Source organism: Podarcis pityusensis (assembly GCF_964106645.2).
Source record: "Podarcis pityusensis genome assembly, chromosome: 4".
NCBI lineage: Eukaryota > Metazoa > Chordata > Lepidosauria > Squamata > Lacertidae > Podarcis > Podarcis pityusensis.
Genome location: NC_138027.1, coordinates 36,363,958 through 36,388,694, shown reverse-complemented (window position 1 = coordinate 36,388,694; position 24,737 = coordinate 36,363,958). Strand labels below are relative to the sequence as shown.

The 24,737-nt window shown below is 38.0% G+C and overlaps 1 protein-coding gene across 2 annotated transcripts in view; it reads left to right on the top strand.

Annotated features, from left to right (window-relative positions):
- The window catches only part of CBLB (Cbl proto-oncogene B), a 53,976-nt gene that overhangs the window by 2,475 nt on the left and 26,764 nt on the right, over positions 1-24,737 (top strand). For both annotated transcript variants that reach the window (XM_081002663.1, XM_081002664.1), the window contains exons 3-6: positions 7,318-7,568; positions 19,907-20,053; positions 22,515-22,671; positions 24,474-24,595. In XM_081002663.1, coding sequence (XP_080858789.1) covers positions 7,318-7,568; positions 19,907-20,053; positions 22,515-22,671; positions 24,474-24,595 — 677 coding nt within the window. The remainder of the gene's footprint in view (positions 1-7,317; positions 7,569-19,906; positions 20,054-22,514; positions 22,672-24,473; positions 24,596-24,737) is intronic.

The following is a 24,737-nucleotide window of genomic DNA, read 5'->3' as shown; positions in this document are numbered from 1 at the left end:
TCTCAATGAAGATGCTTAAATAGCCACAACTGATTCTTAGGCCTTTTACAATTATTATCAAGCCCTAACTTGGAATTCAAGACTAATGTATTGCATAAAAGTCACACATTTGATTCCTGGTGTTGAAGTCTAGAAATAAACTTCTTTGGAACTCAAGTTCTGATTGTATGTGTTGCCAGCCTACAGATTTCAGAACAACTTTAAAGGTTACTACTACTGCTAAGACTGGCAGTAATTCAGGCTAAAGTGTGTGCCTGTAATACCTTATCTACCTACCTGATTAGGGCAAGTTACTTTAGTCTCAGTTTAGATATCCTATAGATTTTCCATAATTTATGCCATGCAAGTTGATCATCAACCCTCTTTTCTTTCTGGAGTTACACTTTTGTGCCTGCTTTATACAGTACAAAATCCATAACATGAGAACTGAGAAAACTGCATTGCTTAGGCTGCAGTGCTATGGACATTACTTGAGACTAACATCTTATACCAGTTCATGTCTACCTTATAACAGTTCATACTATTTGTCAATTTAGTCCAGTCATGTTTGCAGTAGCTCTCTAGGCTTTTTTCAGGTGGAGTCTTTCACTTCATTTGCTATATAATCCTTCTAACTAGAAATGTCAGGGATCATATCTGAAATATTCTGCATAACAAACATGAGCTCTACCATTGATCTGTGGCCATGCTTTCCAGAGTAGCTCCAGTTGGATTCAGTAGAACTTGAGTAAAAAATAGTTAGAGTTGGGCTGCTCAATCCATAACACAAAGCAGACATCTCTACAGACTCTGTGGATCTTTGTTTTGTGACATACATTGAGGCCATAGACATTCCTTATTGTGCTGTTTGAATTCCATGGGTCAGGTTTTTTTTAATGTATTCAGTTTAAAGATGCAGATATCTTTTTGCTTTTAACATGTTTCTATTAAATTAAGATTTCATTTTTAACATTTCCTTTTTTTTACATTCATATTTCTTCCCAAAAGCCTTCCTGGAGGAAAATGAGGATTTTTTTTAGTTGCCCTTTGCGAACCTAGGTTCATTTATCCCTTGTGCATTGTTTCTATATCTAGCACTGTCACTTCCTCACAGCTTTATCTTGCCAATCTTGCTAACCATATTTATCTGATTTCAATGGGACTGATGTCCAAGTAAGGGTTTTTTTAGGTTTATAACTTTAAATAGCAAGCCGCCTTGGCATGTTACCTCTATCCTATTTATATAGCAAACTGGTAGTGCTAAACAAACGTATGATGGAAACAATCACAGTTGTCTGGGATATATGTACAGTTAGTGGTGAAGCAGACTGATTAATTTACTGAATTATACATCCGTATTTGGTTATAGTAACATCATACTTAAGGTGTTTCTCTGAAGCAGCAATTGTTGCCCCATCCCAAGCACTGATTTGCTGACACTTCAAAAGTAGTATGAATGACCAGTATTAACATAGTATCGGTTCATAGAATGGCTAAATACAATACTGTAGTTCATTACAGTGGCCCTATCCATACAGCTGTAAGTGAACCCAGATTTAGTTACAGTACTTGTGTCTGTGTGCTGTAGCTGTAATCTAGGAGAACAGGAAGTTGCCTTGTGGGTATAGACTTTAGCAGGTGTGTTCTGAATGGCAAAAAGATACTGTTATTCAGGTCTAAAATTAATGTATTGTTAAATTGTGTATGTAAGGTTTAATTTGGACATAACTTCTATAATGCCTTATAACTGGCATTCAGTACTATAACTCTTGGAATGTAAAATTATTAGCAGTATTCATCAGATGTAGGGATGTAACCTGAGATTTCTTCTCTAAGTGGTATTAGGTCTAAATCTCAGAAAGCTTTCTAATGTTGTTTTCTTGTTTCAGTTACTATGCAAACTCTGAAAGATCTCACTGTTTACATCATTACTGCTTGATTTTTAAAAGCCTTGCTACAATGGCTTGTATCCCTTTAATTTATGGAAGTTCATGAAATAAAAGTTTCCTCATCCCTCTGTCTTTTCCAGAGGATTCCCCTGCCAACAGTGACAAGGGAATTGTCACAAATTGACTTCTTTAAGTTAACTTATTTTAGGGCCCAAGCCAATGTTTTTGCCCACGAGAGTATAGGGTCTGTTTTACAGAAGGTTTTAGGAAGTCTAGATGCTATACCTTCCCCCACCCCCCTCTTCCATTGGTTAAGTGTCCTCAGTTGGATCTTAATGTATCCCATTTAAGCTTTTGTCAGTTAATCACATTTTATCTCCAGATTAAATTAAAGTATACCAGACAGGATGATGTCATGATGTTAGAATCCTGTTATTTGTATCTAGAGTTGAGTATTTGGTACTTGTAGTGGAGGAGATGCATTTGAACAAACTCTATTCAGACATCTTTTGTGTTAGCAGATGGCAAAGGGATGTTTTTTCATAGTTAAAATAAATACTAGATTGTAAAAGCATTTCCAAAATTAAATGCAGCTTATGATTTGATCCTGCAATGCAGTTCCTGCAACAGAATTCTGTGGAGGAAAATACCAGAGACTGCTCAATATGATGAGGTTGTTTTTGTGATTAGAGTCTAACTAGCCCAAGTACAATTGTAACACTCAGCCATATAAGAATAAGCCATGGTATCCCTTATTACGCCCTCCCCCCCTTTGAAAGTTTGTTTTGAGTAAGATCATTAGCTTGGTTTGCACAATATGGTAAACAGAACTGTGGCTTCCTGGGGTCACATAAATGCATGGGCTCCCAAATAGGAATTCACAGCCGCTTTGGTCATCTCCAGGACTTTTTGTTGGCACATTGAGCTTAGTAAGTGTTTGGTTTAGTGGGTTTTCCAAACCCAGGCTTGTGTTTAAGCTTTCTCCTAGCTATAGCATGTGCTTAGTGGGGAAAGAGTTTAAGCATATTAACCTGCATCTTCTTTTTATTATTCTTCATTAAATTTGTAGACTGCCCTTCCCCGGGAGATTCCAATGTAAAAATACAAAATGAAAACTCGAAATATATAATAAAACAAACCAACCCCACCCCCCCAAACACATTTAAAAGAGCATAGAATGTTAATCAGCCAAAGGCTCAGTGCAGGGAGGAATAAAGTGGCTGTGGCTGCAAGTTTCTCTCTAGGAATCCACATGTTTGTGTGGTCCTGGTAATGGTAAGCTGTAGTTTCACATAGCATGTGTTGCGAATGAAGCCTTTATGCCAAATTTGGGGAAATTTGGCTTATTCTACCAATGCTTAGTTAAGAAAAAGCAGAATCATGTTTGCTCCAAATATAGTTAGATTAAGCTACTCCCCCCCTCCACCACCACTACCTTAGGTAACGGGCACATCAGATTTTACTGAACTGAAAGTGGAAGCTTTTAAACTCCTTCCCATGTGTGTGGCACATGAGGGTAAGGCTTGCCATGGTTCATTTTCAGTCACATAGTGCCAAAAGCTTCTCTGGTTTGGTGCTGTATTTAAAAGCCTGTTATTTATCATCCAGATGATCTGATAGATAAGCACAAGTTTGTTGCATATTCTACAAAAAATCACTATACAAATTAAAATGATGGTTTATCTTTTAAATATCTAAATAGTCACTATGCAGTTTTTCTGTATATATTTCACTCCAAGCATTTCATAACAAAAATGACAGATTATTGTCCATAGCTCCATATTAAAAAGTTTCATAATAAGAGATATGCAATAAAAGTCTGTTAAAACAAGCCATTAATAATTCCTTGCAGGAATGGTGTGATATCCTGTGTCCTAAGAGATGGTAGCACAATCGCTTAAGATGTTAATGCTGTATTTTGGTGGTGATAGTGGTGGAGATAAACATCCCTAGACAACTTTGGAGGCAGTGTTTGGAACTCTTGGAAGCTACACAAATTATTGTTCATTTCAGTACCTTATTATGCAAGCAGAAGGTAATAGGCATTTTGATTGTGCTGCCTGAATTTGATTGGATTCAGTAAGTTTGTGTCCAGTGCTACGTTCTACATGTCAGACAGTATAAATCTATATGGATGGCAAATGTAGAACTGTATAATGTGAAATAAACAAATTGCATACACTACATAGGAGAGGCTAATTACAGTTTGAAAAGCCACTTGGATGTTTTGCTTGTTTATTTAAAATATTTATATCTTGCATTTCTGCTTGACATCTGGCCTCCAGGCTGGATGACAATAAAAGAAAGCTAACACACAGTGTAAGAATAGGGGATGGCTACAGCTCAGTGGTAGAGCATCTGCTTTGCACACAGAATTCCTGGTTCTATCCCTGGCCTTTCCAGGTAGGGTTCAGAATACCACCTGACTGAAAGACTGAAGAGCTATCTAGATAGAACTAGATAAACCCAACATTTGAAACTCCCATTGTTCTAAGCGCGTTTTGCGACCAGGAATTTCATAAATGCGAGCAGTTTCTGAGTTCAGGGTGCAGTACTGCGCCTAAGATTTCAGATTAAAATCGCCACTGTTACTTGGAAGTAAATCCCAACCAAGTTCAGAGGGGCTTCGTCCCAAGTAAAACGTGCATGGATTGGGGACCTAAAAACTTTCTTTTCTTTTAAACCCAACATGTTTTGTTTAGGTTTAAGTTGTCTTGTTTAATGTACTTTTAATGTATGATGTGCTTTTAATTTGAAATACAATAGCCAGTTATCTACCTCACACACTCACAAATTTTGGAGTGGGATCATTGGAGGACCCTTAAATCTTAGGTTTGCGAACTGAACACTCAAGGTGGGTGTCTCTGCCATCAGTTGTAGAGGCCTTTAATATGTGTTCATTTTGGTGCCAAAAAGATATATTTATATGAAGGAAAGGGAGTGTAGGGAGAATCCAGGGCTTGTTTGCAGAGTGGAAGGAAAGGAGGACCTTTTTCTGCCTTCCCACTTCCAGCCTCTTAAGAATATTAGGGGGGCAGGCAGGGGAAGCATGGCTTTGTTTTTTGAAGTCTTCAGATGAGGACTAGACCATGTGAAAAATGAACATAAGATTTTAGCTGCAGTTCATTCATTTTCAGCTTTGTATTCTTGTTATAAAAAAGTGCACCTAGACATTCTGTTGTTGAGCCCATAACCTAGGTTTAAGGTGCCATTTAGCTCCTAGCTTTCATATCTCAGTTTCTAAACTGGATAGACCAATGATTTGACTAGGGTATGATGTAAAATATCCAATCCCACCGTGCTCAGATATTGTTGCTGCTGCTAATTCCAGTAGGAGACTATGTTTCCACTGTGGACACTTCAGAATATTTAAAGAAGAGTAGCTGGAGGAGTTGTGTGTTCAAATTTCACACTTAAAAGTTAGAAATGGAGCTCTGAGAGTGCATTATCTATGACTGGGTTGCTGCTCAGTATTTTGTTAGTAGATGAAGTAAGTGCTTCAGTCATTTACATTTTTTCCAGCAATGACTTAGCATTTTCAGTTTGGGATGGAGTTAGCCCTTTGGAAGAATGGTTTAAGGTAGATTGCTTCAGAGGTCCTATTATTACTATTATTACTATTATTATTAGTATAAGGTGGCACATGCACTCCCCTCCAGCTCCATTTAACACTGTGAGGTAGGTTAGGCTGAGAGATATTGTGAGTGGCTCAAGGTTACCCAGTGGGCTTTGTGGCTCTGTGAGGATTTGCGCCTTGGTTTCCCACTCTAACCACTACAGCACACTGGCCTGGAACAAAGATCTCATAGAAGCCTGGTCAGACGCTCTCAATTCTCATAAAGTCTGAAGTAGGAGCGCGCAGCTTCAAATATTGTAGTTCTTCTCCCTCAAAAGCTCAATATTGTAATTTCACAGAACCAGATATTTGACCCTTGCTAACATTTTAACTGGCCAAATATTTATTTCCTGCATAATTTTGTTGTAGTCAGGAAAATATTTATCACTTGTTGCATGCATATTGTTGTTTAATTACATATTACGTAAAGCACTAGGTACTTACTAGAAAAGAAAAATCCAACCAGTAAAAGTTAATAAACACTTACTACCAGAATAAATGTTTCCTCAGTTTGGAGCATGTTTTGTAATTGGTAACTAAGCTACAGTTGAATCGGTCAGGTTTTTTTTATTGCAGTAGCTGATGACTTCTTGCTTATTGTTAATGCATATATGTTAATGCATATATTTGTGGTATTGGACCATCCTCATAGGATAGGCATAGGTAATCCCTGGCCCTCCAGATGTTTGGGACTACAATTCCCATCATCCCTGACCACTAGTCCTGTTAGCTAGGGATGATGGGAGTTGTAGTCCCAAACATCTGGAGGGCCAGAGTTTGCCTATGCCTGTCATAGGATGTAGAATTAACAGTGGTGTTTTATATATATTCCCCCTTTCATCTTAAGTCTTGGTTCAGTCTTGATTTCAGTAGTTTTCTATTTATGCATTCCTGCTGTTGATAGCTTTTCACATGTTTATATCGCTAAAATCTTTATTGAAGTTTATGTCAGCAATGGATAGCATCCAGCATCGTTGCATCTTGAATGAAGAGCTGAACTTGTATGAGTACAACTCTCATTCCGCGAATGGTAGCTCCTTTCTTTCATAGTGTGACATCATCAGCTGTTGCCTCATAAATATACTTAGTCACACCGGTAGTGAAAACAATGTTAAAAGACTGTTAAATTTCCCCCCTAAATTTTAATGTCTTTAACCTGGCATCAGTTATGTGTTCTGTAGTTCTTGTACTTCACTTGATATACAACTCATTGGTCTTGGACACTGCTTCCAATTGTTGCTTGGGATTTATATTTTTCAGTCTTATTTGAATGTTTCGTCTTGTCAACTCCATTCACTTTGACAACTTGAATCAGTTCAGAGGTAACAGGAAATCGTTTCCCAGTATAAGAATAAGCTGCAGTGGGCATTGGGTTCACATGCACTCCTCTACTTTTCTTTCATGTCCACCAGGAAATAGAAAGCATTTGTTCTTGATTTTGAACTAGCCATATTTCCATGTGACATCTGAACCAGGATCAAACCATGTTTCAGCCCCCCAAGTTTGGACATCATGTGGTATTCTTAGTTTTCAAATTGAGATTGGGTTTCCTTGCAGGAATGAAAGAAGAGGTGGGAGGAGGGAGTGTGAAAGCTGTTGTTTTCCTGTACGTTTGAAATTAGCTATTTTATGTTCTTCCATGCTACAAATGTCTGCAGCGCATTCCTGATCAAATGGTTCTTGTTTCATCAGCAAAGCTAGGATTGCTTGGGACAATATACAATGTTTTGGCTTAAATATATGCTTCCAGATGCTGTCTTTGATATACAATAAAGTTTTATCCATTTAGATAATTTATCATTCACATGAAATTTAATTGTTCTTTGGTTCTAGGTGAGACTGTGTCAGAACCCCAAACTTCAGCTGAAAAACAGCCCACCTTATATACTTGACATTTTACCAGATACCTATCAACACTTGCGACTTATATTGAGCAAGTATGACGACAACCAGAAACTTGCACAGCTCAGTGAAAATGAATATTTTAAAATCTATATTGACAGTCTCATGAAAAAATCAAAACGGGCTATAAGACTTTTTAAAGAGGGGAAAGAGAGGATGTATGAAGAGCAATCACAGGACAGGTAAGAAAACTTTGTTTGGCCAGTTGGTCATGGCCAATTCTAGTACAACTTTATTTGTATATTTCAGCAGTATTTGGATACTTAATTATTTGAGGACATAATGTTTATTTTCTGAAAACAGTGACCTGACGGTCAACTAGTAACTCATTGCATTTTTAAAATTTCTGTAGTATTCATAACTTTTAAGTGAACTTCTGATGCAACTGTTTTCTTATGAAGTCTTACTTTTTATGTACAGTTCATATTGTATAGGAATATAGCCTCTTTAGAGTGCCAGAGTTGGAGGTTTGCTTTCATGACGCATATAAACTAACAGCAGGGTTACCAATCTTTTTGGACCTATGGGCATATATGCAAACTGGAGAAACAGCTATGGGTTCAAACACACTCTGCAATCAAGCACACACTGCGCCCTATTCTATTGGTTTCAATAGAATGCATATTCAAGTCTAATTTCAGTGCGGAGAGGGACCTTGAGGGTACCAGGGAAGGACTCTTGGGTGCATGTCTCCCTTTGGGAACCATGTTGGTGACCCTGCTTATGCATTTGGAAATTTGAAAGTGGAATGGAGGTAGTTCCATTCAGTATTTATGTAAAATAGCTTTGGAGATGCTTTCTGGCCAATGTGAGTTTGGTGCTGGATTTGTCAACACTTCCAAAATATTAATGTGACACTTGTTTTCCTGGTTTCATGAAGTAAGGTGTTGGTGACAATGATCATACTTAATAATAAGCCAATCATTCTGGCTTATCATGGTTTCTTGTGAACAAGCAGCATATTGAGATACATAGCCCCAACATTCTTTCTCTGTTGTAGAAAACCAGGAAGCCTTAGCTTCCCATTATATCTGAACCAGAAATTATGGTTTGTTGTATAATTGGCAAGCCAGTAACAACCAAGGCTTAGGGATAGCTATCATGGATAGTTAGCGAAAAAAACATGATTCCTGGTTTTGAAAGTAACAGGAAGCTAAGGTTTCTTAGTTTATCCCACTCCAGGGCAGGAGCAATTCTACAGTCTTCATGGTACACCAAAAAATCTGATTTAATCACTGTTGCAAACACACACACAGTTAAAAGTACTTATTGGACATTTTTTTATTTCTGATTTTATTTGTTCTTCTTTCATGTCCTTTGTGGCCTGTAGAGATCCCGCCAAAGTTGTGTCATGGAGCTTAACATTTATTTAAAAGACTAGGCATTAATACTAGGTATTTTAGTCTTGAATCCTAGTGGCAAGAAAAGCTACTTCATATATTGATTTGAGTGAAATTATTTTCTGAGCAAGTTAAGTTTTGTATGTGCTTGAGAAAGTAGCAGGAAAGAATATAATAATTAAGAATGTTGCTTTGTGAAGGAACCATGCAAGAGTGAAGGGACGTGGATGTTAAGCATGGGTGGAAGATTCAAATGGAAATTAATGTCTCAAAGCTTTTTAAACTACGGAAAGGGTGTTCTTCATTTCTGACTTAAAACAAATGCACCCATAAAGAGTTTATGTGTAATGGAGCATGTGTGAACTTTTGAGTGTGTGTTAAAGAGCATAGTAAAATAGTAGTGCTTAGGATACTCTTTCATTCTCAAAGTGTGGTTCTGTTGTTGACTTTAATAGGCCAAGCTGCAAATAGCAAGTTAGTCATGCTACTTTGCATTTGACAGGGACATTCCTCCTCCTCCCCTTTCTTTATAAAATCCTTACACAGTTTGTAGATCCCATGTAATGTCAGATGCAGGGGAAAACGTCACTTCAAAACACAGGTTTAAGAGTGGAGAAGTTTTTTTTATAATAACTGTGGCTAGCAACATGTGGTGTTGCATTTGAATGTGTGCATCATTGAGTGATGCCAAGTAAAATTCAAACGGGAAATAGATGATATGTCAGGAGTGCTCTGATGGTGTTTCCTGCTTGGCAGGGGGTTGGACTCGATGGCCCTTGTGGTCTCTTCCAACTCTATGATTCTATGATGTAGGTTGCTATCCGAAACATACTTAGTAGGGAATAAATCCCATTGAATCCAGACTTGCTTCTCGCTAAACTTGCATTGGATTGTACTTCTTATAAATCCAGCTTTGGGAAACAACAAGAGGCAGGTAATAAGCATTCTTAGTGAAGAAGAAGAAGAAGAAGAAGAAGAAGAAGAAGAAGAAGAAGAGGAGTTTGGATTTGATATCCCACCTTTCACTCCCTTTTTAAGGAGTCTCAAAGCGGCTGACATTCTCCTTTCCCTTCCTCCCCCACAACAAACACTCTGTGAGGTGAGTGGGGCTGAGAGACTTCGAAGAAGTGTGACTAGCCCACGGTCACCCAGCAGCTGCATGTGGAGGAGCGGAGACGCGAACCCGATTCCCCAGATTACGAGACTACCACTCTTAACTACACCACACTGGACATTTACAGAAGTAGAAAAATCAACAACCCTAAGTTCTGCTGCCACCACAACCCAACCTAATGAAATCTAAGGATGCTCAGTGTCTTGATGGAGTTGGGGTGGAAAATCAAGAAAGAGGAGGAACGAAATGGAGTACAGGCAACTCCCCATTTGTTTGGGGGTTGCATTCCGAGGCACTTAAGCCCGCCCTATTCTATCCCGCTTCCTTTTCATGGCAAAAACAGTGTGCAAAAGAGTTCATATTCATGCCAAATGCATGCAATTGGGAAGTGGCCTGTATCTTGAAATAGGAAGTGATTGCCCAGCATGAACACTGAAAGGAAACACTGTGTGTATATATATATATATTTGCAAGTCCCACTTCTGCCTCCATATTAGTGAGCAACTACTAAAACCAAAAAGCAGTGGAAACATAAGTGAGTAGTATACTGATCTGGGTCTTCAGTTTCTTTGAGAGGGTGGATGAACACTGTCTTCTTCATGATGAAGGACCTCTTCTTACTCAGTGTTAGTGACTCAGTTCAGATGTAACAACATACCATGTATTGCCACATGGATGAGCTGGCACATGCTCAGGCAAGCTTGCTTCCCCTTATTTGTGTTCAGTAGGAGGAGTTTTGAAGTTTCCTAGCTTATTATTAAAATTGGTTGAATAAATTACCATTTGCCACTTGAAAACAGCAAGAAACTACAGTTTGTTACTGTTAGTGAAAGCTTTGATCTTTGTCCCTTGCATACAAAGGGGGAGGGGAAGACACATTTACTTGAGGCTTGTGGTAGGTTCTTGCATCTGAACTGGACCACTGACATACGTAACTAGAAGCATGAGGTCCTCCATTTATATTCATGTAACAAACTGTGGTTGGCTTGTTATGTCTGAACTTGGCCAGTGATTCGCAGTTTACTTCCTATTGTCACACAAATCATTTCCCTGTTAAAGCGAACAGGGTAATGTTTTTAAAACATTTTTTTAAAATGTTTTTAAAATAGGTATGGCTAATCCTTTGTGAACTTCACAATTTATGGCAAAGGAGAGCTCAAACTGGTGAATAAATATCCCTAAGCTGTGTTTAGTTGTAACTTAATGTTGCTTATTTGAACAGTTTTTCAGAACAGAATGTCTTAATTAGAAATATGAAAGCCTGGTAGAATTTTTTTTTAAAGAGGAAGTACTTTGAAGTGGCACATTGCTGTCTTTTTCAGAAATATATTCTGGCAGTCTATGACAAAAACAAATCAAAACCTCCTTAAGTCCAGGCATACTGCCGTGATGAAGTTATTGCCTGAGTGTTTTATGTGCATTCTAATGTTAAAATGTACTTCTTAAAATTGCTAATTTAAGCATATTTAGTTGCTGTTAGAGAGTTTGATAAAAGAGAGAATAGGAAATGATTCTTATCTGAAAACATGGAGGCCAGCCAATTCAGCTGACAATCCCACAAAATCCCTTGTTGATCTGTGGAATGGGAAGATGACCTGGATTGGTTTATAGGATCACTCCCAAGTGCCCCTGCTCATTGTATTGAACTCTGTTCCTTGGTTATTTAATGAAATGCTTAGGAAGAGGACTAAAACAGCAATGAAGGAACACACAGGTGATTATAGAACCTTTTAACCATTGCCTGGATGCAGTGATGGACTGCAGATGGCTAACAGGTGGAAGCTCAATCCAGACAAGAGAGAGGTATTGATGGCCAGTAGACAAGTTGATCTGGAGTGGGAGTACATACTGTTCTGGATGGAGTGGCATTCCCTGTAGAAGATCAGGTTTGCAGTTTGGGTGTGCTTCTGGATGCCCAGGTGAATGCTGTAGCCAGGAGTGCTTTTGTTCTGCTTTGGGTATTGTACCCACTACAGCTACACCCTTTCTTGGAGAAGATGGATCTGGTCATAATGTTGCATGCCTTGGCCATTTCCAGATGTTACTGTTGCAGTGTGTTCTGGATGTGCCTTTGAAAAGTGTTAAAAAACTGTGGCTGATGCAATGCGCAGTGGCTCGGATTCTTCCTGGTATATGTTTCTCAGATCATAATTGTGGGTGTTGTTGTTGGTTTGCTTTTGTTTTTATTATGTATTTTGGTGTCATCATTTTGTCAAAATTTCCTGAGTGTGTGTAAGTTTAATCCAGAACAGGGGACTTGTGGCCCTCCAGTTTTGGGGATCTAGCCAGCATGATCAATTGTCACATCTGGAGGATCACATTTCTCCATCCTTGTTCCAGAGAAGCTGTTTGCATGCTGCCTTAACATTAGAGTAGACACAGATTTTATTTGAAATATGAAAAGGAAGCAACATCCTGATGGTATTGATCTTTTACTTTTAATCCTATTAATTAATACTCTGTGAAGAATGAACAGCAATGGCTTTCAGAGCTTCATAATAAAATCAGTGCTGATCAGAGACATTTAGTGATATAGTTTGTTGTTGACTCAGTTGGTATCCAGATGAGAGGTGGTCGCCTATACGGTAAATGTTTGCATTATCCCTGTTGTTCACGTAGCCCAAACTATATTTTTCCTTTTTAAAAGCACCACATTGTTTGCAAGCAGTGATCCTTCTGATGCCAAATAGTGTGTAATCTGGTTATGTTACAACCTGCCTAATCATTGTTCTATGATAAGAGCAATAAATAATAATGTGCTTGTGGAGTTTAACCCTTTCCCCTCCAAGTTAGCTAGTAAGATTACCAGTTAACTACTGTTTTTGCAGTGCAGAAGCAATGAGCTGGTGCCGTTTATGAATAAAATCACTAGGTCTAGTTCCTTCTCTCAGCGATTAGAACAGTAAATGCTTTAAGGTCTGCAGTACAAATATCACCAACAGTGCCTCCTCTAAAACCCCTTAAGCTAATCAAAATGTATCCAATCTTCAATTAAACTTAATAAATGAGTGTTGCTTTTATGTTTCAGAGCTGTTGATAACATTTGGATTGGGAGAACCTTAAAGATAGGCAGCATAAATTAAATACATTAAGTCAGTCTTACTGCTAAGAACTTAATGATTTTCTTTTTCCTGTCCCTGCTCACCCCACCCCACTTTCTGTACTGTATCTGTATGGAATGTATGCATTCCTTTTATGGTTAGCATTGTAGAATTGTAGAGTTAGAAGAGACCCCAAGGGTCATCTAGTCCAACCCCCTGCATTGCAGGAATCTCAACTCAAGCACACATGACAGATGGCCATCCAACTTCTGCTTAAAGGAGAGTCCATCACCATTCCACTGTCAAGCAGCTTGTGCTTAGATTTTTCTCCCTAATACTATATGCTGAGATACTAATAAGATAAGCATAAGCAAGGCAACCAACCCCCACTCCCATTTGATATAAACCTGCTGTTGCATCTGTATGGGGGTTTTTTTTTAGTTTCTCTTCTGTAGGGAAACTCAGCAAAATGGTCTATCCTATAGCTTTTTGTTTAGGTTTCTGTTGAACACAAAAGGCTGGAAATGTGCTTTGTGTGGTGTTCCACATGCACACTGTGAATTATATTCGTCAAGTTGTGAGGAGCTGCAGCTGGAAAGGAAAACTGGCAGTTATCTCATAGGTACACACAAGTGCTTCCATACCAGTGTAGGGCTCTTTGGATCCTGGTCCAATTTAAAACATTATTGAGGAATTTGCCGTATGTGTGTACAGTGGTACCTCGGGTTAAGTACTTAATTCATTCCGGAGGTCTGTTCTTAACCTGAAACTGTACTTACCCTGAAGCACCACTTTAGCTAATGGGGCCTCCTGCTGCTGCCGTGCCGCCGGAGCACAATTTCTCTTCTCATCCTGTTCTTAACCTGAAGCACTATTTCTGGCTTAGTGGAGTGTGTAACCTGAAGCGTATGTAACCTGAAGCGTATGTAACCCGAGGTACCACTGTATAGAATTGGCCTTTCATTGCATGTAGAGATCTGAACATTTTGTTCCCTTTGATAGCATAGCAGCACAATTACGTGCATGTCTCAGAAGAAACTCTCATTTAGTGCAGTAGGACTTATTCCCAGGTAAGTCCCTTGAATTCAGTGGGTTCTTTAAAGATAGATACATTTAAAATAACAATAAAATAATAAACCGAAAAACCTTGCCTAGAACAAATTAGTGGAATGTATTTGGGTCTTAGCAGTATAGACATGTAGTGTGAAGATAAGTGTATCAAGCCTATACAGGTTTCTGAAATCTTAAGCTGGAAAAGTGACGCTGTTGGAAGCAACTCCACTGCAGGTAAATGATAGGCAGGAATGGCTTAGCAAAATGCAAATTCAGCAGTAGCAGCGTTTTGAACAAATGAAGAGTGTGAGCATTCTGCAGGCCCACAGAATATTTTTTCATAGACATATAATTTGTGGTTGGACATGGGATTCCTACTGCAGTGGAATTTCTAATTACCTGCATACATTTCTTGTAGCTTTTTCTCTAGTCGTTATTTCTTCCATCTTAAGCATCTGATGTAACTCATTTATACACGCTATTTGTGGGCTTTTGAATCTGAGGAAAGAGTGTTAGGGAATATAATGCACTGCAGCTTTCAGAAGAAAAATGGTCATACTGACTTAAATTATTGGTAGCATATTGCAGCTTACACATCTTTCACTTGAGTTCTGGTATAGTTTGCCCTTTCAACAGTAGACACTATGCCTTGTGAGTTTGAAGACTCGTATCTGAACCATTTTCATAATAGACAGGAAATCAAGATGTTGGGAACTGCTTAGTAAGCTGTGTTGGCTCTGGCACTGTGAATACATAGATACTCTTGGTAAATGGGATACATAGATATTCCTCCCAAACAAACGTGGTGCTTGGGAAATTTTGTTTTTGACATGTTCGCTTTGGAATAGAAGAAGAAGAAGTTTATATGAAGATTAGTGAAATGGAAATAAAGCAAGTGCCTTATTCACAGCTTTTATCATGATTTGCAAAAAGTGGAATATTTGTTGTGTATGAATATTTAAAGTTGGTAGGCAGTCTCAAGTAGCACATCATTTAACAATCAAGTGAAATACTTTTGCAGCATGTAGACCTGTGTCTGATTATTTCCTTGTATGACTAATGCCCACAGTTAAACAAGTTGCAGTCTATTGATAATAGATTTCCTGTCTTATTTCCTGTGATTATTTGAGAAGAAGGTGAGTGGCTCAGAGGTAGTGGCTTGTACTGGCCAATTACAATTTGACATGCTAAGAGACCAAATGGCCAGCAATGTTACCATGCTGAATGCTTGCGCTGAGTTTGGATTATCTAGTTGTATGACTCATACCAATACCTTAATGAAAATGCCCATAGCCTCATGGGGAGATCTCCAGTCTTACATTGAGTAATATGGCTTATAAGAAATTAGTGTTGTGAGAAGTTGTGTGGGAGATTCTGTATCTGTAAAAAAAGGTTCCATAATGTGAGCAAGATGCTTGACCAACAAAGTGGGGATTCAGTCTTGAGAAGGAGAGTGTAGGAGGGTTTTCCTTTCAGCTTTATGAAAAGAAACAAAACTACTATTTTCCACTTTAATCAGTGCTACAAGCTCATTACTGAAGAGCAGTATTCAACAAGATGCTTATGATGAAAGGAAAACTTGCTCTATTATTTCCTTTCACTTTTGAAGTCTTCAGAATGACATTAAGAAAAGACAGACCACTTCATATGTGTGAAGATGGGAAACATACAGGTGAAAATAATAAAGAATAGTGGGATTTTGGTCCTGAAATAGCTTTGTAAGACATATGTGCCTTTCATGATATATAGATCAAAATACTGAGTTGTATTAAGAACCCATTATTTCATTAGAAAGTTAAATGTAATCTGTAGTACTTATTTTATACAAACACACACACACACAATTTAGACAGGCACTATCTCCGATGGTATTTTGGTACCACCTTAAAATATATTTATTAAACTAGACTTTTGCAGTTAGATAATTCTGTTTCTGTTCTTTTTGCTTCTGCCTCATTGCAGCTGCATTTTATTTTATTAGTATTAATTTGTATCCTGCCTTTCCACGCAAAGGAGCCCAGGGAAGGAAGCAAACACCAAAATGCTAAAACAATGCAATTTAAAATAAAATAAAAACATATTTGAAAACATATAGAACATATAAAAACATTTAAATACAATTGCATACCCAGTGCATGATTCAGGATTGCTGACACATGATCTCATAAGGCTGACCCACTTACCAACCAAGCATTCATATTCTGCACTAGCTGCAGCCTCCAGACTTTTAGGCCAGCCCCACAAAAGAATACATTACAGTAATCTAAGCAGGTCACCAGAGCATGGACAACTGAAGTCCCATCTATTCCAGTCCATGAATAGCTGTAGCTCTTAAACCTGCCTAAGCTAGAGGATAGTAACTCCGGGCCACAGAAGTCACTTGAGAATCCATTGACAGGTTAGGAGAGGGTGAGAAGAAAAACTGGCCTTTTCGTCCCTCCTGGGGTTCCCCACTCTACCCTATGAATTCCAGACTGGCTTGTGTATTGAACATGAACCCTTTTATTGAAGGCTTGAACACACAGGGATATTTTGTTGCAGATACCTTAAAGTATTTTAAAGGTATTTATTCATGTATGTTGGTGCTCTCCTCCTTCCTGCCCACAGTATATTATTTCAGGTTGTGGTTGTAGTAGGGTGAAATAAAATGATTTAGTTGGTCAGTGCAGAGCACAGACAACACCTGACTGAGGGGAGAAGGGAGGATAGATGTGAGTCCCATCCTAACCAGAGCTGGAGTCTGGGAAGAAGGTATTTCAAGAGAACCTGTTATATTTGCCAATTCAACCAAGTTAAAGTCTGCTTCAAAAGCTAAGCTGCAAACACCAGGACTAAAGGAAGGGGATTGCATGCTAGATATGTGTTCTCTGTAGGCTAGTGTAGGTTCCTTGAATTGCATCCAGTATACAATGGTGCCTTGGTTTAAGAACAGTCCTATTTACGAATGATTCGGTTTACAAACTCCACAAAACCAGAAGTAGTGTCCCGGTCTGCACACTTTACCTCGGTCTAAGAATGGAATCTGAACAGTGGAAGGGCACTGGCTGGCAGGAGGCCTCATTAGGGAAACTGTACCTTGGTTTAAGAACAGTTTCGGTTTAAGAATGGACTTCCAGAACAGATTAAGTTTGTAAACCGAAGTGCCACTGTACTTTATTGGCATATTAAGGTTATGTGTTGCTGAAATGTATTACATAGACATGAATATTAAATATAGGTATCAAGAGCTGTGTTGAAGCTGAATAACTGCCCCCCTTTGATTTATGGACAAACAGGTTTGGGTGCGAGTGAGGGGGGGAAGCTGTCCTTTCTCCTGCTCTGAAGTCTCTTCCCCACCCTTTCCTGAGTACCAGCTTGGCTTGTGGTCTGATCAGAAACACTTGTTCTAGGGCAGGCATAGGCAAACTCGGCCCTCCAGATGTTTTGGGACTACAACTCCCATCATCCCTAAATAACAGGACCAGTGGTCAGGGATGATGGGAGTTGCAGTCCCAAAACATCTGGAGGGCCAAGTTTGCTAATGCCTCTTCTAGGGTCTGTGCATGCAGATACATTTTCATCTGTGTTTCATTGGAGTTTCTAGTGCTTTTGGGGAGAGGCATTACAAGGAAGGAAAAGAGCATCCTTTCAAATTATGACCACATATGGAATACCACGTGGAGCTGTGTATATTTTTGGCAAATTGGAAACAATATAGTAGACGAGTTCTAAAAGACTATAAATGTTTCAAAGGCAAATCTTAAGAAGAGCTAAAGAAACTGGGTAAGTTTAGCCTAGAGTAGAATATTAAAGAGAAAATATTAAGAGGTTGTCAGGGGAAAGATAACAGATCATTTATCTTATCTGCTGAGGTTACAAACAAGATGCAGTGGTTTTCATCTACAAGTAGGAGATGATGGTTACACACTTTGGGGGGAAATTCTAGCTGTTAGAGCGGGTCAGGGCATGCCACGGTTGACATTTAGAAATAGTTGTTTGTGCTTACATAGGCTGAAGATCTAGTCACTGATATCACTTATTCACCACCTAGTTGTTTCTCATCTCTTTTCTATCTGAGTTTAACTAAGTTGTTTAATTATGTTGTTTATCTACTATATATTTTGGAAAGTAGTTTGTCCTTTATGAACTTGGGTGCCTCTTGATGTATTGTCACACAGACGGTTCCCAAGATAGAGCTGTTTTTGTCTACATTTTGAAACCACTGGATACCATTTTGAATCAAAACTGTGGGACAAACCTTTACAAATGGCACCATTTTGATACAACAGTTCCCGAGCTAGAGGAGCAGATTTGGGTCTGTGTTTGTAAACCATTGATTGGAAACTTCATTGATTTGGGCACCTTTGAAGATACTGTTGCTCAGTTTGGTATGACAATTACTGAATTGGAGGGTTGGGTTTTGGTTTACATTTGGATATTGTCAGACACAATTTTGAGCATTACCAGAATATGTTAATTAAATTTGCCTTTGGGGCTCAGGCAGCTCCAGAACTTTTCCTGGGTAGTAACTTATTTCATTAATACTGAGTTTCTGATACAAGCATTGTTTAGGACGTGTCTTAGCACTTTTCCTTTTGTTAGTAGACCAAGATGACCTTTTTTAAAAATACAAACTTTATTAAAGAATAGAATTTATACAAGAACGAAAAGGAAGAACACTACAAAGTTAATAATACATACACTTCAAATATCAATGACATACCACAGACTACTTTGAATAAGAAAAGTGTGCCAGTTTGGAGAGAAATATATGTTCGAACGCACACAGGAGAGGCATCATTGGCCATCTGTCAGGGTCTCACTCTGATGCCAGCCTTGGGCCTCCCTGTTCAGGGTCTGTGTCTCTGAGCTGCCTGTCACTTTAATTAATCACAATACCCCCAATGTAACATCACTCAAAGTCATCATGGGACATTAAATTGTCAACCTTGCTTTTCCAGTTTCTGAATGGTTCCCAAATTTTGACTGTGTGCTCCCTGGGGTCAGAATTTTTCTGTTTCCTTGCTAATGTTACTGCGTGTAAAGTACTATGTACATTTAAAAATACAAGTCTGTGAAGCTTCCCTGTGTGTTAATCACTGAAAACTGCAGGCTGTTGAAAAGCTGAGATCAAGGCCAACTTTGTAATTTGCTACTTGCCTAAGACAATTAGCAATTTTTATCAAAACAAGTAGCTCTTTAGGCTCACTATCTGACCTGCGACATGCATGTGGACATTAGTAAATGGGCTAGTAAAGTATTTTTGCCTGCATTTCTTTTTTTACACCTGGAACATGTTTCATTTTTATTTGAAAGTAAACTGTGCCTCTGCAGGAAGGAATGTGAAATTTAATGTTATGCGTACATTAAATAAATCTATGCTAGAAAGAACTTTGTGAAAAGCAGTTTTGCCCTTAGAATAACTTAATGTGTGGTTTAAAATAAATTTCACTTCCTTTTGTAAAACCAGTTGATTTCCCTGGCTATCATTCAATAAGTATCAACAAGTTGTTTTCCTTTGTCTTACTATGTCTTACAAATCTTCTCTTATATGGTGCTAATTGCCTACAGTGGCTACTTGAGGCATTGTTTTGTAACAATAGAGCTATCAATTTTTGCTGTTTCTTATGACATAACCTCAACAGTTTTATGAAACAACTGCATTGAATATGGCTATATTTCACCTTTTAAAGTGCAGTAACTTCCCTTACTGAAGATTTTTGAATCTACATAAACAATTTATCAAATTTAATATATGGCTTTTGTTTTTATTTAAATACCTTAAAATGTACCCAAGAAGTGGCATTATTATTTAGCAAATGTTTTCTAAAGCACTGTTTAATTGTGGTATGAATGTGGTCTTAAAAATAAGAAAACATGGGACACATGTTGCTTTTTGAATTTTTGAAATTCAGGTCTTCGTTTTCCTTTCAAACAAGAGACTTCTTTGGTATATTTTGCTTAGTTTACCCCCTGTTTTATTTCATTGAAAGGCGAAATCTTACAAAGCTGTCCCTCATCTTCAGTCACATGCTTGCGGAAATCAAGGCAATCTTCCCTAATGGTCAGTTCCAGGGTGACAACTTTCGTATCACAAAAGCTGATGCTGCAGAATTCTGGAAGAAGTTTTTCGGTGAGAAGTAAGTATAGTCAATTTTGCAAAAGTTTTTTTGTGTTGCATATGATTCCCAAGGATATCCTGAAGTCTCTCCCCCCCCCCCTTTTTAGTATCCTTTTAACATTTATGTATAAGGACAAGTACATAAGAGACACTTGTCACGTAAGGATTTGACCAGATGTGGCTAAAGTGCCTTGCGAACTATTATAGCAGACTTAATTGCCTGAAGTAGATGTTAACAGACCCCAGACAGTACAAAGAAGGTGTGCTGGACAGTTACTTGAGGATGCAATGGAGGAAGAGAAGTGAGACACCTCCTCGCCACCACACAGTAGGCATGTTAAACTGGTATTCAGTGACATTCACAACACATTTTTTGCCGCTTGTGTTCTAGCCTTTGTTTCTAGACCAATTTGCTATATAATTGTATATCTTGAAGCAGATTACAGTAAGGAGTCAGAGATTCAAAAAAACCACAATAAAACTCAATATTGATATTCAGGTAATTGATATAAAAGTTCAAAAGGAAAATCAAGAGATATAATAAGATATAAAAAGTTCAAAAGGAAAATTAGATTACTAAAACTAACAATATTGAAACTAACAACATGAAGCTGTACATTCTAGTGGTCAGCTGTTGAGGAAGGCTTGGACAGAAAGGTCCATTTTCAGTACCTGTATTCAAATGGTAGGAGTGGGTTTGTGATTATTGATAACAAGTTTTATAAGGTAATAAATTTAAATATTCCACAGTTATCATGACAGGTGTTATCTAAGTATTACATTTCCTGATGCACAAAAATACTGTATTAAAATTCTCAGAAAATATAATACCCCTGAAAAACAACAGTCCATATATAAGGTAACATGTTGACATTACACAAGTAAGAAAATGTGCCTTTATTGTACTAGGAAAAGTGATTATGACCTTATTTAGTGCTGAAGGTTGTGTTGAAATTCAGCATGATCTGGAAGACTGAAACTAATTTCTGTGTAATCCATATATTAATGAACCTGCTCACCTCTGCGAGTTTGATCCCATCTAAAATTTCATTCTGTGAAGTTTACCACAGAGTTCTTACACAGCCACTCCCTGTGAGCTATTTTTGCTTCAAGGTAGGAAATTCCTTTGGCAAGATTGCTTATGGCAGGTCTGTGACTGTAACTATTTGAGTATAGGCTCTTCAAAACCTCACACCCTACAACCTATCTACCTACTTGTCTTTCAGCAAGTTGCATTATTGAAACATCTGGGTATATTAGGAAAGAATACATGTGGTAATAAATCAAAAGGAAAAAAATCTACACTATATATTAGCTGGGAAATTTGCTGAGATGGCACTAAGACTTCAGAAAGCTTACTGCTAAAATTTTGCATTCAGCTACTGTCTGGATATGAATCATGATGGGCAGCATCTTCCTGGTTTGAGCTATTTTTAAATATTATTTAAAGGTGGGGCTATTAACTTTGAAGCCAATAGCAATATTTCCCCCTGTAGTCCACATTTTCAGGTGGTCTTAAGTAATTGTTATCTATTTATTTAGCATTTTAGTTACTCTATTGTCAGAGAGTTGAAGTGTGAACAAATAACAGGAATAGCAAATGGGACCTGAAACACAGTTTTGCAGTGTGGGCTGCTCTTGTACAGTGTTTCCTTCAGTCAGCCAATGCTGTTCACCCAAGATGCTCCATTGCTTTCTCCTTCCATCCAGTTTTCCATCCTCCCTCAATAGTCAGTCATCCTTCTGTGCTCACTGAGTTCTTGGTGCTGTGTTGGGTTCTCCCCTTCCCTACTTTCAGTTTTTTTTCCTTCTGCAAACCTCGGGGCTTCCCCAAATGTATTGCTACCTCTCGTTTGCGGGTGGTGCATTCTGGGATCTGAGCAATAGTACTCATTCCGATAAACTGGAAACCACAGGGATGATAATAATTATCATACAAGTGGAAAATATTTTGAAAAGAATTATGTGAAGATACCAATTTTAAGAAGCCTCCAAAATCTGCACATTATTTAAAGGGCTGTGAAGCAGTATTAAATGTTTTTTTCTGGGCAATCAATTTTTTACAAAAAGGAATTGGCCAGGTATATTTCCAGTATGTTCCAAAGTGTGGCTTGCCACCACCAAAGGCACATATCCATGCCTTTGTGTATCTTTTACCTAGACACAGAGCCATGTGCAGTGCTGACACAAGTAATTTTGCCCCCTGAAGTAGACCTTGAATGGTGCTCTCCCCTCCCGCCGGTGCCAACTTAAAATCTTGCTGTGCCATTCAGACACCATTTCCTGCCATCATCTATCTTCTTTCCTTGCCCTGGCCATGGTGCTGCCAGAAGAAGGTTGCTGGTAACCCTTCACCTGGAGATGTAATCAAACATGATGTGTAATCATGAACGTACATGGCTCTGATTTTACAGGATGTGATGTTACTTAGACAATGGTAGCATATTGTGTAACACTTCAATACTGTTTTTGCATTACAGAACCATAGTGCCTTGGAAGGTGTTCCGTCAGTGTCTGCATGAAGTGCATCAGATTAGTTCTGGTTTGGAAGCAATGGCTTTGAAATCTACTATTGATTTAACCTGCAATGACTACATTTCAGTCTTTGAATTTGATATCTTCACCAGATTATTCCAGGTAAAATATTCAGCGTAATATTGAACATCCTCTTCCTATGTTGTCTACAACCAAGTATGTTTCTTTAAACCCTACAAAGCATTCACTAATGGTTGAAGTCAATATGCCATTTTGCTCAGTTAAAAACAAAAATCTTTGCCACATTTTGTTCAGAGAAAATGTCAAGAAAAAAGTCTGATTAAAACTGAATAAAAGCTGAGGCTTGGTTTATTGTAGAAACTTTATTTGTGTGAATTATCTTTGGCTTAACTTTTTAAATATAAAAAAAGTTTGCTTATTATAATGGTGTAAGGAGAGAGTACAGATGAGAAAAGAAAAAAATCTTCTCTTTATGAGGGCAGCTTAAAGACTCAGTCAAATTAAACATCTGGGTATGGGAATATGAGATAGGATCTGTTTATATTCTTGAACTCTATATACCTCCAAATAACAATTGTAATAATTGGCAGGTTTAGTATTTTACCATGCATCACTGTTGTGATAAATTGCATACTTAACACTAGGTAAGAGTATAGAAATTGCTTCTGTATTCTTGGGCCCCTGATGTTGGGTGCTACAGCTTTCTATTATGTTTTATTGCATTGTTTCATTGTACTGTGAATCATGTTAATATTATTTTTATTAAAGGCAGTATATAAAGAGAGAGAGAAAAATAGTTTTGATTGAAGATCAAAGTTTTGATAGCTGCTTCATGAGGAGCAACAGTTTATATTTAGCTGACAGTAGGCTTTTCTTCACCTGCTATGAACCTAGGCATGTTTCCCCCAGTTAAATTGCATCAAAGTTAATCACGTACATTGAATGAATTATGTTAATAATTCTATTTTTTTTTAAAATCAATTTATTGGGTTTTACAATAGAAATAAACATAATAAACAATATAACATTTGTCTTAACATAATTTCACATTTTCTTTGGACTTCCTCACATCTCCCGCTCCCACTTTCATCGTTATAACATTTTGTCAGCAATTTATTATCTTATTTACATTCTTATATCCCTTCTGTGTTTCATAATCTTATAGTTCTCGAAAGGAGTTAAATTTTCACAATCTTACTTATTTTCTTAAAAACCTCTAAATTTAGTGGTGCTCAGTTATTTTGATCTAGCATCCTGTTTAGCATTCACTCAAATTACAATATTTTTGTAGATAATTCTTAAATTTCTTCCAGTCCTCCTCAATCCTCTCTTCTCCCAGGGAATTATGTTAATAATTCTATAGCCTTCAGAAGTATATCTTGCATACATTGTGAGACACTTTGATATGGTGACTGTCTGGAATGTTGAATTTGGACTGAGGATAGCTGAGCAAAAATTCGCATCTAGCCATGAAGTTTACTGAGTGGCCTTGGCCCAGTCACTATGTGCTGGTTTAGACACAAAGATGCTGGCTTAATAAACCATGATTTATTAAGATCGATACAGTTCTCATGCTCCCCGTCCCCTCATGTGCTGGTTTCAGTGTTTTTTAAAAATCATGCTTACTTTAAAGCACTTTCCCTTTATTTCCAAAATGATAAACTGTGATTTAAAGTAATCATGGCAGAAACCAGTAACACGGAGAGAAATGCAGGGAGCCCACAGGCATGAAGCTCATTGCCTGCTTTACCAAATCATGGAACAAAATCCTGACTTACAAAAGCATGTTTTAGTAAGCTTGTTACATTCAAGCTGGCCCTCTTTCTCAGCCTAATCTACCCCACATGGTCACAAGTGTAGTGGGGAAATAGCAGTGTATGCCACCACAATGATTGGAGGAAAGATGGGACAAAAATACAGTATTTTTTTCACTTTGTGTTTAGCCTTGGGGTTCAATATTAAGAAACTGGAACTTCCTAGCTGTAACGCATCCTGGATATATGGCATTTCTGACTTACGATGAAGTTAAAGCACGGTTACAAAAATACAGCACCAAACCAGGAAGGTAATGCATTTTTGCTAATACTTCTTAGAAGAGGGTCATTTGACCTTTGTGTTCAGTAAAACCTTTTGCTCTTTGTGCTATTTTGACCAGTGTTCACTTGGTATATTTTCTGAGATTCCTAGCTACACTGGAAAAACCTGCA